The sequence below is a fragment of the Psammomys obesus genome, unplaced genomic scaffold, assembly GCF_907164565.1.
Source record: "Psammomys obesus unplaced genomic scaffold, mPsaObe1.curated_primary_1811, whole genome shotgun sequence".
Taxonomy (NCBI): Eukaryota; Metazoa; Chordata; class Mammalia; order Rodentia; family Muridae; genus Psammomys; species Psammomys obesus.
Window position 1 is genome coordinate 6434717 of NW_026592890.1, and position 13428 is coordinate 6448144.

The window sequence follows — 13428 nt, forward strand, 5'->3', positions numbered from 1 at the left end:
TTCCAGAGTGGTTGTACCAGTTTACATTCCCACCAGCAGTGGAGAAGCGTTCCCCTTTCTCCACATCCTCTCCAGCATGTGTTGTCCCTTGAGATTTTCATCTTGGCCATTCTGATGGGTGTAAGGTGAAATCTCAGGGTTGTTTTGATTTGCATTTCCCTAATGGCTAATGAGGTTGAGCATTTCTTTAAGTGCTTCTCTGCCATTCGATATTCCTCTGCAGAGAATTCTCTCTTTAGCTCTGTTCCCCATTTTTTAAGTGGATTACTTGGTTTGTTGCTTTTCAGCTTGTTTAGTTCTTTATATATATTGGATATGAGTCCTCTGTCAGATAGAGGGTTGGTGATGATTCTTTCCCAATCTGTAGGCAGTCGCTTTGTTTTGATGACAGTGTCCGACTGCATAGGTATTCTTGACCCTTTCAACCTGGGCCCCAGACTTGCCAAGTGTTTATCACATAGACTCACAAATCACCTGACAACTTCCTACCTTTTAAAGTTTTATTTATTATTATGCCTGTGTGTTTATGATGACCACCACACACGTGTGGAGGTCAGATGACAGACTGGTGTAGTTGGCTCTCTCTGAACACCTATACTCAAGGCTCCAGGAGTCAAATTTTGATTGTCAGGCTTGAAGTACGAACTTTTACCAATGAGCCATCTCGCTGTCTCAGACATTCTACCTTTTTAGATAAAATAAGTTATAATTTATAATTGAGAAAGATGAAAGAATTTCTCTAGATTGAGAAAATTTTTAAGTTTTAAGTTTTTCTAATTAAAAAATTAGTAGTGTATATTAATTTTATAAAAGGAGTTAAGTTCCCATACTCATAAAATTAGAAGCTATTTTAGTCACTGTTCTATTGCTGTGAAGAGACACCGTGACCAAGGCAACCATTATAAAAGAAAGCATTTGATTGGGGCTTGCTTATGGTTTCAGAGGCTTCGTCCATTATCCTCATCATGGCAGGAAGCATGGGCACCAGAGCTGTACCTGATTCCTAGGTGGGGGTGGGGAGTGACACTGGACCTGGTGTGGGGGTGTGGGTGTTTGAAACCTCAAAGTCCTTTCCCAGTGACACACTTCCTCCAACAAGGCCACACTTACTTAAATAAGGCCATACCTTCCAATCCTTCTAATCCTTTCAAAATAGTGCTACTCCCTGATGACTAAGCATTCAACTATATGAGCCTATGAATATTGTTCTCATTCAACCACCACAGAAGCTTATAACTTTATATTTTCTTTCAGATAAATCCAAAGCAACTTAAATCTTTCAACTGTGAGTTTTCCATGTTGGCTCTTTTTAGATGCTAAGCTGTTCAGAAATAAGATAGTCCAGAAAAGACAGAAAATTGAGATGTCTTTTGCTATACTCAACAAATACCATGTTTCAAAAATAAGAATTTTGTGTAGACCTTTTCTCTATAGCAAATGAGAGATCTTTACATACCTGTGAGAGGAAGGTGCTGGGTCAGGTGGGGCCCCTCTTTGTATCAGCGAACATACTTCATTATTTGTCAGGTGTCTGCTGTCTTCTAGGACATGTCAAGTATCTGGATTCATGTGGCTTCAGCTGGTCCCCTCCTAATTCCCACGTTATCTCCTATTCTCCTGTTTAGTTCTGAAGTCTGAATACTTTATGGAAATAAACGTGACTGGTTGTTTTCTTTCTTGTTGTTAACATTTTCTTATTTTTCTAGGTTGTGCTGGTGAGATGGAATGAGCCTTACCAGAAACTTGCCACATGTGACGCAGATGGAGGAATATTTGTGTGGATTCAGTATGAAGGCAGGTGGTCTGTGGAACTGGTCAATGACCGTGGGGCTCAGGTGAGTATATCGCAGACCTCTTCCAATGAAACACTGTTGCTTAAAGGCCAACCCAATTCCCAGAGCAAATGGAGTAGCCTTGGTCTTCAGTGAAACTTTTTTTGTGTGTGTATGAGGTAAAGGGCAGTAAGTTAGATCCTTCCCTTTCATTCAACTTGAACATGAGTATAGAAGATATGCCTCTTCCTCGCCAGCCAGCTACTGCTGAGAACTCTGTGCTATAAGTGACCCACACAGCCTCCCCCCCCCCCCATCCTGAGAGCATTTTTAGGCCAAGAGAGAGACTCTGGGCTTGGCATGGGTTTTTGAACCCTCGAATTCCACCTCCAGTGACACAATTTTTTCCACCAAGCCCACACCTTCTAATCCTTTTAAATAGTGTCACTCCCTGGTGACTAAGCATTCAAATATACGAGCCTATGCAGGCTATTCTTATTCAAGCCACCATAGCCTGTGTCCATTCTTTCTGTCCTGTGTTTCTCAGTAATGATTTAAAGTGCTCCTTGAGATTCCGGATCTGAAGGCACATCTCCATTCAGTGGTTAAGAGTGCTTACTGGTCTTGCAGAGGACTTGGGTTTTGTTCTCAGCATCCACATGGTGCCTCATAACCATCTGTAACTCCAGTTCTAGGGCATCCAGTGTCTTCCTCTGGTCTCTGAGCACTTGGTATGCATACAGATATGCAGGCAAAACACTAATGCACATTAAAAACAAGAATCCTGTCCTTTTGCTAGATCGCTAATTGCAGCACCAAAGAGACCCCATAAGCAACTTTGGAAGAGGATCTGTCTCACACAACTCATAAAGAGTTGCTATCTCCACAGCTGAAACTTGACTTCGGGGATGCTGGAGGCTCTGAGGCAATAGCTCTGTGAGAATGTGCAGGTCACATGCAGTGATAGCTGCTAGGCGTAAGTGATGTTTTAGGCACGTCTCATATACCCTTTGATTTAATTTTCAGTGACCCTTGAGACACCTTATTATAGATGAGAAAACAGGCACAGAGAACTACCTTGAACTTGGAAGTCAAGGGCTGAGTTTCTGACCTATACTGTCTGCCTACAGAGCTTATGCCTCTGACCTTGCAAAGCAACATTAACTCATCAAGGTCTTGCAGACTGCTGCATTTGCAGTTTTCCTTCCAAAAGTCTGATTAGTGTCACAGGGCAGGCACCATTTCCTCCTTTCCTTACTCTTGAGTCATGGTGCAAACAGATGTGGCTTTATTAGGGTCATTATGCCTAACCTATTAAATGAATGCACTGTCACACAAAAGAAGAATGCTGTTTCCACAGAGGCAGGCTCCTGTGATGACATACCTCAAGACCTTCTGCCTAATCAGTATTGACAATAATACCTTAATATCTTAGAATTTTATGTTACCTGAATGGTCTGTATCTTTCAAATGTGGGAAGCTCCTAACTTAAGTGCCAGGTGAGAAAGGAGCAGATGATCATCCAGTAAACTAGAAATATACAGTGAGGCAATCCCAGGGAAATAGTTAAAATAGTGCAGGAAACCTTCATCAGCAGTGCTCTCTGAGGGTATCCTTCAGCAGAAGAGAGAGAGGGGTGCCAGGTAGCCCAGCCAAAACAGCAGGGCGGGATTTGGAGAGCAATCCAGAGCAGTACAAGGCCAGTTCTGTAATGGCAGCAGCTCAGCAGGAAGTCCTTGGAGGGTTTTCCTCAGAGTAGGCGTGGCATATCAGAACAGGTGTCATACTAACTGAAAACAATAGAAAAGAGCCATAAAGCTCTTTACCTGGTAAGTGGGCTATGAGAAACAACCATACAGAGGTCAGCACAGGAAACACCTTCTAAGAACTACAAAGGAGTAACCAGCAGATGCGCCTCAGAGGATACAGAGTGAGCATGGAGCTCCTGCTCCCTCACCTGCCTGCACACCACATTGTTCCCTGCCATAGTGATAATGGACCAAACATCTCAAACTGAGCCAGCCTCCAGTGAAATGTTTCCTTTCATAAGAGTTGCCTTGGTCATGATGACTTAAAACTTACGCCATATTGCTTCCTTTCTTTCTTTCTTTCTTTCTTTCTTTCTTTCTTTCTTTCTTTCTTTCTTTCTTTCTTTTCTGTTTTTCTCTCAAGCTTCACAGAACTTTATGAAAATCTGCTATTGTCACTTAATAGAAAAAAAAAAAATCCAGGTCAAGATGTTCAATAACTTACCCAAGGAGGTGCTAAATTGAGTACTCGGACTGCATTTTTCTTCTAACACATTGTACCACACTGTTTCTAGACAAAACAAAAGAAAAACCAAACACACACACACACACACAAAACAAAACAAGCTCCAAACCAACCTATTTCTCTTTGGCAAAAATCCATGTGTTCATATTATATCCGTAAGTGCCCAGACTTTATTATTGTTTGGAAGACACACCCTATCAGGCAGGCAGCAGCTCCACTACATGGTTTTTCCCAGCACTGTGTTTTCTCAGCAAGGACCCACCCACACTCCAGTTCCCATTATCTCCATCTGCCAGCTGTGTAATTGACATACCTGTCAACATCCACCTTTTTTTTTTTTTTTTTTTTTTTTCCTGTAGAGCGTTTAGAACAGACACAATGTCAGAAACAAGAAAGGTAAGGGAAGTGACTCCTGGGGACAGGTGAGCAGACGTGGACCACAGAACATTGGACAGCACTCAAAGTTCAGGTGCTGGTGCTAGCAGTTGCTACTAAAGGAATTGCTATAGCTCATGACACGGTTGCCCTTTTTTTTTTTTTTTTTTTTTTTGCTGTTAAAAACCAGTTATTTAAACCTTAGACCCTCTTGAGCAGTTGCTTTCATTAAATACTGACATTTGGGGGAACTCCTGTTTGCCTTTGATGATGTTGGAGTTAGATCTGACCTTAGTTTAAAAAAAAAATGCATAGGTTGTGCTGATTGCTGATTGAGGCAGTGTGCCCTTAGTACACCTGGAAACATTTCTGGTGGAATGAGCAGCTCTGTAGCTTGGAGGAGGAGCAAGCTAGCCAGGCAGCTCCAAGAAAAGCATCACTGTTTTAGAAGGAGCAACTGATGATCCTCACTTAGACCATGCAGCTTGTTGTCACAAGGTAACAAGCATTTGGCAAAAGCTAAGTAATGCTGTAGCAGTTTCTTTTTCAGGAAGTGATCATGAGGCCTTTATTTCAAAGTGGGTGTGGAACAGTGCATGCATTCTTTTACAGCGTTAGTCACTGAGAATGGCTGTGCCAGGCACATACTCTGACAGGCTCTAATAAGAAGCTGCCTCAGGCAGTGGTGTGGCCAAAATGCTGCTTAGCTTCAAGAAATCTGAGAACTCACCTTAGTACAGTGAGGCTGAAACTTCAGCAAAGTTTGCAGTTCTAAACGATCCCCCAGAGAGGAATTTCTGCTATTTTCCCCCCTAGTAGTTAGTACTTTTTTCTCCCCATTTTTGTTTCTCCAGTTTGGAGAGGGGAAAGAAAAACAGACAGACAGATTCACACACACACACAATCTCTCTGATGGTGGTGGGTTTAGAATTGCTGAGGTTGACAAACTGAGGTACACCTTTAGTCTTTGGTTCTTTCAGACAGGGCCTCCCTAAGTTTGTATCGCTTCTTCTGACCTGAACTCATCATCTTCCTCTTCCGCACAGCAGATACCAAGCATTTTTACTGCCCTGTGCTAAAGTAGTAAACTCAGACAGTTCAGTTGAACATCCTCTAATACCTTTTTGTGAGATTGCTAGTGGCTTTTGTTTCTTTGGGTGTGGGAATGACACCCCCAAAGCACAGGAAGCAAAAGCAAAAATAAACAGGTTTGTTTCAAACTAGTAAGATTTGTAAAACAAAGGAAACGTAGCCTTTAAAATGAGAGATGTTTGCAAACTGTTGCTTCTGACAAGAGGTTAATATTTAGAATTGCAAGGAATTTAACAGAGAAAAAAAAAAGATGTTTCAATTAAACACTGGACAATACACCTAAATAAATATTCTCAAGAAAACCTATAGTAGACAGGAGGTGAAGAAATGTTCAAACTCAGTAATCATCATGAAAATGCACATCATCACCACAGTGAGATGCCATCTCCTGATGAGTTTACTGTCAGAGAGACAAGTTAGTACCAGTAAGAACATGCTCACTGTGCTGGCCAGTCTTGAGTCAGCTTGACACAAGCCAGAGTTACTTGAAAGGAAGAAACCTCAATTAAGATGATGCCTCCATAAGATCTTGCTGTAGGGCATTTTCTTAGTAAGGGACAGTTCGGGGTAGGGGGCAGCCCATTGAGGATGGTGCCACCTCAAGCTGGTGGTCCCCAGTTCTCTAAGAAAGCAGCTGAACAATCTATGAGGAGCAAGCCGATAAGCAGCACCCGCCATGGTCTCTGCACAGCTCCTGCCTCCAGGTTTTTGCCCTGTTTTGAGTTCCTTTCCTGACTTCCTTCTATGATAATCAGCAGTATGGAAGTGTAAGCCAAGGAAAATTCTTTCCTTCCCCAACCTCCTTTTTGGTCATGGTGTTTTGTTGTAGCAATAGAAATTCTAAGTCACTAACTTTCCTCCATCATGCCCCCTTCTCCCTATTCTCCACCTGTAGCTTAAATCCACTGACCAATCTCCCCATCTGTCCTCTCTCCTTAGCTTCTGGTAGCAACCATTCTAATTCAGCTCCTGTGAAATGACTTTTTTTAGGATTGGGCTCTAAGATCACGTGGTACATGCCTTCCTTTGGAAGGCTTACTTTATAACATAAAGGCCTCCAATTTTGCCCACAGTTGCAGATGTAGAATTTCATTCTTTTCCAGATGATTAGTATTCTGCTGCTGTGTGTATTAATCAGTGGGCTGCAGATCATATGGTAGTTCCAATTTTAATCTTTGGAGGAACGTCTGTAATGTTTTCATGTGAGCTGTACCAACATTCCTACTAACAGCATGTGTGTTAGTTAGGGTTTCTGTTGCTACAACAAAAACACCATGACAAAAAAGGAAGTTGGGGAGGAAAGGGATTATTCCATTTATGCTTCTACATTGCAAAAAGTAGAAGATGGGGGGGGGACTGGGGAGGAAGGGGGAGAGTAAAGACAGGAATTTAAAGAGGAACCTGAAGACCAGCTGATACAGAGAGCTGCGTATTAGCTTGCTTCCCATCATTTGCTCAGACTGCTTTCTAAGTTAACTAAGGACCACCAGCTCAAAGATGGAACCACCTACAATGGGCTGGGGCCTCCCCCATTGATCACTAATTGAGAAAATGCCTTACAGCTGGATCTCATGGAGGCACTTCCTCAACTGAGGCTCCTCACATATTTCTAGCTTGTGTCAAGTTGACACAAACCCAGCCAGTAGAGTTGGTCAGTGGCTCTAAGCTATAGTTAGGTAGAGGCTAGGGAGAGAGGAGGAGGGGTGGGGATTGGTTGGTCAGTAAGCCTAAGCTATAGTTAAGGTAGATACAAGTATTTCTGGGTACTGCACAGTAGAGCAGGACGGCTTTATCGGACAGCTCATTACTTTGACCCATGAAATCCCTGCAAGATAGATATATTCAGTAGGCATATAAATTAAATATTTACTGATAATAAATCATAGAGATAATAACTTCAGAACAATTTATATACGTGTATTTTCACTTATTAAAAATAAAGCAAAATTTCATACTAATGAGATAAATGTGTTAATTTTTCCCCCCTAAAAAGTTAAATATTAGCTAAGCATGATAAGTCATGGCTATTATCCTAGTATTGGGAGGCAGAGGCAGGAGAATTGCTCCAGTTTTGAGGCCAGGCTAGACCATATACCATGTTTCAGGCCAGCAGGAGAACACATAGAGAGACCTAGTATTAAAAAAAAACAAAGAAAAAGAATTAAATCTTGGCTGAATATTTAATGCTGCAGGATATACACTATCTTTAATGGGTTTTAGAGTATATTGGTATTTTTATCTTAAAATTACTAACCCTGAAAATGTCATTTTGCGTAAATATGTAGCACAAGATGACAGAAGTATATGTGGGGCCATTTCAGAAATTGTTGGAAGTTTTGTCCTAATCCCAATCTAAAATTCATGGTAAATTCAAATATCAGTTTAAAAAATCAGACTTTCAAACACAGTGTGCTCCTATGATATGATATATGATATGATATATTCTGAAGGATAATAACAAACTATAAAACGTCTGGTTTTTATAATGAAGTGAATGTTTCCACAGCCGAAGAAAGCTTTGTGTGTGAAGTAAAAACACTTTAGTTTATAAGATAAACAGTCTTGAATTTGAGTGGAGGTGCTTCAGACAGCGTTCACTGGAATCACATGCGCAGCAGTGGAGGTGCTTCAGACAGCGTTCACTGGTATCACATGCGCAGCAGTGGCTGTGCGCTGTTCACGTGTGTACTACCTATCCAGAACCAAGGCTACAGTGAGTCCTACCACGCAGCACAGAGGCTCTGGCAGGAACACCATGGGCCTGTCATATGTTTGATTTTTGATTAATTTTTGGCCATACTCAGAAACCTTGTATTCTTGCCAAAAAGTTTACAAACCTTATATTCTATTATGTGACCCCATATGGGGTTATGAATTGGTTTAAGAAGCTGAATAGAGTAATTATAAATAATAGCAATGTATTATCTATTACCACCCAACACATACATAATGGCTAAAGGAGGATCTTGAGTCTTTTCAGTACTGAGAAGTAATACAGTTTTAAAGAGACAGACATGGGATGGAAAGGTTTGCTGCTCTGAGAAGCCCCTTTTCATTGCTGTGTACTTTAGCTCTCTAAGAAGTCTCTCCTTTTATTTAACTGTTTCATGATACATAGGTATACATGTAAGTAATGTATATACATGTAAATAAGAGCATAATCTTTGGGGGAAATGTTATACTTATTGCCCAGTAATATGCTGTCTTTGGGAGCTTGGTATTCTTAAGAGAAACTGGATCGTGGAATTGAATGGACAGGATGTGAAGCCAAAGCTCTGAGTTTTCTTACAGAAGCACCTCTTTCTGCTGACTGGGAGCAGCTGTTGAAGGCCTGTTCCGCCAATCAGTGCCATTGTCACTGTAGACAAGGCTGGTTGGCATCAGCTTCACCCATCTGTGCTGAAAACACATCTGAAAGCGCTTTATCTTTGCACTTTATTTGTTTATTTTCTTGAAATGTTTATTTATTATTTATGTTTATTTATTTATTTCTTGAAATGTGATGTATGTATTTAGCAATGTCACAAATTTTTAAAACAGTACAAGTACAAGCAGCAGTAAAGATTATGGTTAGTGATTTTGTGTGTGAGAGAGAGAAGTTAAAAAGAAAGACAGTAGTCCACACTAAGAAGTAAATTAAGGTAGTAGAGACAGGATCAAACACAGCAACAAACAGAATATGTATAAATGGACTAAGTTCGGCTAAAAGATAAAATTGCACAGAATCTCTTTTTAAAAACTTGGATGGGGGAACCAGAGATGGCTTCCCTGATAAAGTGTTTCACATGAAAGACAAAACTTGAGTTTTATCTTTGGCACCAACTAAATGCCTATAAGCAGGGAGGGCATGGTGGTCTACTCTTGTAATGTCAGCACTTTCAGGAAGCCGAATCAAGAGAATTGCCATGAGTTCAAGGGCCACATAGGGTCTACATATGTCAGCATAGCTTCCTCTATAAGGCTCGGCGTCACAAACATACATTCCCAAATCTCTAACATGTATGAAAAAATAAGTTAAATAGCTTATAGGCTAAGAATAAATGAATGAACATCTGTCAAATCCTGTATCTTGGGGCACTGGTAGCACACACTTTTAATCCCAACATGGGGGAGGCAGAGGCAGGTAGATCTCTGTCTATAGAGTGAGTTCTAGGTTAGCCAAGGCTACCCCGAGAAACCCTGTCTTGGAAACAAAGCAAAACAAAAGAAAGGAAGTAAGGGAAAAAAGAAATGCAATCCAGTATTCGGGGGCTGGAGTGATGGCTCAGTGGTCACCGAATTCAGAGGACCTTTATTTGGTTCCTAGTGTCCACCCATGGCAGGCAGTTCATAACTTCCTGTAACACCAGATCTGTGGACCTTGGGCTTTTTTTCTGCTTCTGTTGCACACACCCTCAGACAGACAGCATGTACACATAATTAAGAATGGAGTAAATATTTTTAAAATCCTGTATCTGCAGATTGTGAAGACATGGTAAATGATTAAAGTTGTAAGACGAAAGAAATGTATCACCTTTCCCTGCCATGGTAGGAATTGAGATTGCTATTCAGCACTCTACTGCTAAACTACACTGTAGCCCAGCCCTCACTATTTACACACCATTCCCCCATTGCCTACAGGTAGAAGATCAGTGGACTATTGAAAAACCCATACAAGCGATTCAGCACAGAAAATTAAAGGAGAGAAGCAGCATTTGAATGCATGTTCTGAACATGCTTGAGTTATTCAATACTAAGTGTAAGCTTCCCTTTAGATTTCTGTCCCTTCCCTCCAATCAGAGGATTCCTCCCCAGCATTTGAGAAAATAAGAAGAGTGGAGCTTTACTGTTGTGTAATTGAGCAACAAATGGTGCTGGAGTGAGAGCCTGTTACTAACCTTCATAAACAGGAGGCCGCGTGAAAAGGGCAAAGAGCTCTGGAGCTAGACTCTGAGAAGATTCCCAGCTCTGTCCCTCACTGGCTGTGTGGAATGAAGACGTCTCCGTGGATGGCTGGTCTGGGGCTTAGTGAATTACAGTACACAGAGCCTGTAGTAGTGTGACACATAGTTCATGCTATGTGCAGTAATTCTAACTGTGCTCTCCTTTCTTCCTTACCCTCTTCCCTGATCTATACAGAGCAGATCTGAAACTCAGGGTCTTGCTTATACTCAGCAGGTACTACTTATCACACAGCTCACTCCCAGCTCCTGGGTAGGGGGGTTGTTTGTTTTGTTTTGGGTTTTTGGTGTTTTGGTTTGGTTTTGGTGGGGGTTGGTTGTTTATTTGTTTGTGTTTTGGAGCTAAGGTTGATCTGGAACTCATTGTGATAGCCCGCAGCTTGCTACAAATACAGAAATGCACCACCTTCTCTGGCTGCTGTAGCCTTCCCTTTTATATCGTTGTGTTTAGCCCATCTTGATCTTCAACTAAAATTTAAATTAGTGAATGCACCTTGGCTTTGATAAACATGTTTTGCTGTTCATGCTGTGAACTGATCCTTCTTTGTATGTCTTTAAGGTGAGTGATTTCACATGGAGCCATGACGGGACTCAAGCGCTTATTTCATATCGAGATGGGTTTGTCCTGGTTGGATCTGTCAGTGGACAAAGGCACTGGTCATCTGAAATCAACTTGGAGAGCCAGATCACATGTGGTATATGGACTCCTGATGACCAGCAGGTAATACTTCTGAAATGTCACTGTGTATGCTACCACAGCAGCTTGAGGAGGAGGCAGGATACAAAAGCCTCTTAAAGAACCACACACCACTGAGGACAGTGGTCACTCATAGAAAAGCCTGTGGACTCTACACATAGCCCTGAAGTCCATTTCCAGCGCTGAAGGAAAAATAAAACAAGAAAACTGTTCAGTGAAAATTAAAACAAATGAAATCCTAACGTGGTAAACATTTACTTAATGTTTTAATCATATAAAATGTTCATATAAATGCAAATAAAGCAGCCAGATAATCAATAGGTAACAAATAGAAAGGGAAGTTGAAAACTTCCTCTGCAGGAAATTTAAAATTAACACAGTGCCTCTTTTACAAGTGAGTTAAATCTAGCTCCCCCCCACACCCCCCACTTGTCATATACTTCTTCATTCTAGGTTGGTGTCTTATGTGCCATTTTCAGTGGGGAGAAAATGTAATAGATGAGCCTGAGTATTAGTTGCTAATTGTATACACATACTGTTTCTCGGTTTGGGGAGTGCACTTCCACCTGTGAACTCTGCCCCACATCATGCTCCAGAATGTTGATGTGAGGTGGAATATTTGCCCATTAGTGGTTATGAATGTGTTCAGTATAAAGAAGATTCAAAAGACTATATTCTCTTTAAATTGAGCAAGTAATATTCTATGAAATTTTTGCTCAGTTGTCTTTTTTTCCTCCCTCTTACCATTCATGCATATTTTTGTAGTAAATATTTGTGTACATTTGTGAATGTTGACATATCAGCCTTGAATAACTTCCATATCGTTCCCATTCCTAGAAATTCGTAGTGATGCCATCCAGTGTCCAGGTTCATTTCCCTGATTGTTAGAGAAACTTGTTGTTTGTTTTGATATGTGTAGATGATCTGCTTGCCTTGTATGCCTGTGCACCATGTGCTTGTAGTTCCTCTGGAGACCAGGAGAGCAGTCAGATCCTCCAACAGTGGAGTTACAGACAGGTGGGAGGTACCCTAATGGGTGCTAGGAATTAAACCCTGTCCGCTGGAAGAGCAGCCAGTACGCTGAACTGCTGAGCCATCTCTCTGCCTCTGAGAATGTGTTTCCCTTGTATGCTTTTGTTTTTGGAACAATTTTAATTTTTACATGCCAACTGCTTGCCTCTGATAACCTTTCAGTTTTGAGTGTTAGAATCTAGAGCTGAATGTTCGTGACCGTGACCCAGGAACTCGATTCAGGTTACCTAAACATTGTGCTCCATCATTTTCATAGGACAGAGGAAATCATAAATCAAGACACTTTCCAAATGAGTTAAAATAGTAGGTTATAGTAAAGTATGAAGTCTATGCTGTAAATTTCAGACATTGCCTGATCACATTCTTCACCTTTGGGCTGCTGGCATCTAGAGCTCTGTTCCTACATTCTAAAAAGGAGCTTGCCTGTTTGTTCTGAGAATGTTAGGTCAATGTTAGGCAATATTAAGAGAGGTAAAGATAGCCCACGAAAATTTGGTTCTGGACTTGCAACGTTCGCCGAGCTAAAAATGTAGGTTTTGTTGTTTTCATGAGAACTAGAATTCACAACATTGTTCATTACATCAAATTTGGTGTGGCAACATATAGAACCTTTGTAGAAAATCAAGTTATTTCCACAGCATGTTCTCAGTTATTACAGCTGATTTTTTTCCCCAATGGTTGCATTTTGCGTCATGCTAAAAATTTTTGTTGTGTTAAGGGAAGGTAATCCTGTCTGGATATTGGATAGTGGACAACAGCTATATATATTTAACTAGGGCTGTCATAGCAAAGCACCACAAATAGGGTGGTTTGAACCAGCAGAAACTCATTTCTCACACTTCTGAGGCTGAAGTTCAAGACTGAGACATTGGCAGTGTGTCTTTGGTTTACAGATGTCCGTTGCTTGCAGTGTCCTCACGTGGTTTCCTCAGGACACTTGCATCCCTGGAGTCTCTCTCAGGATACCCACACCAGTTGGATTAGATTGTCATGTCACTCATCTCAAAATGGAGTCACATTCAATCAGTGTGCAGGAAAACAAATTTTGGGGGCATATAATTCACTTTATAACAGACTAATAAGTTATTGGAAAAGAGAAGATCACAGACAAAGCAGTAGTATAAACAACTTGATAAACTTGTGATGTGCTTGCATTAGAACATTGTAAGACTTTGGAGAAAGGATGATGCCGGTGTTTCTGCTTGGATGGAAAGGCATCCTGAGGTCCTGGAGCCCAGGAACTGCA

At 41.1% G+C, this 13428-nt stretch overlaps 1 protein-coding gene across 1 annotated transcript in view; it reads left to right on the forward strand.

Annotated features, from left to right (window-relative positions):
- Tulp4 (TUB like protein 4) overlaps positions 1-13428 on the forward strand; it is a 108525-nt gene that overhangs the window by 43306 nt on the left and 51791 nt on the right. The window contains exons 2-3 of the mRNA XM_055615944.1: positions 1707-1835; positions 11013-11174. Coding sequence (XP_055471919.1) covers positions 1707-1835; positions 11013-11174 — 291 coding nt within the window. The remainder of the gene's footprint in view (positions 1-1706; positions 1836-11012; positions 11175-13428) is intronic.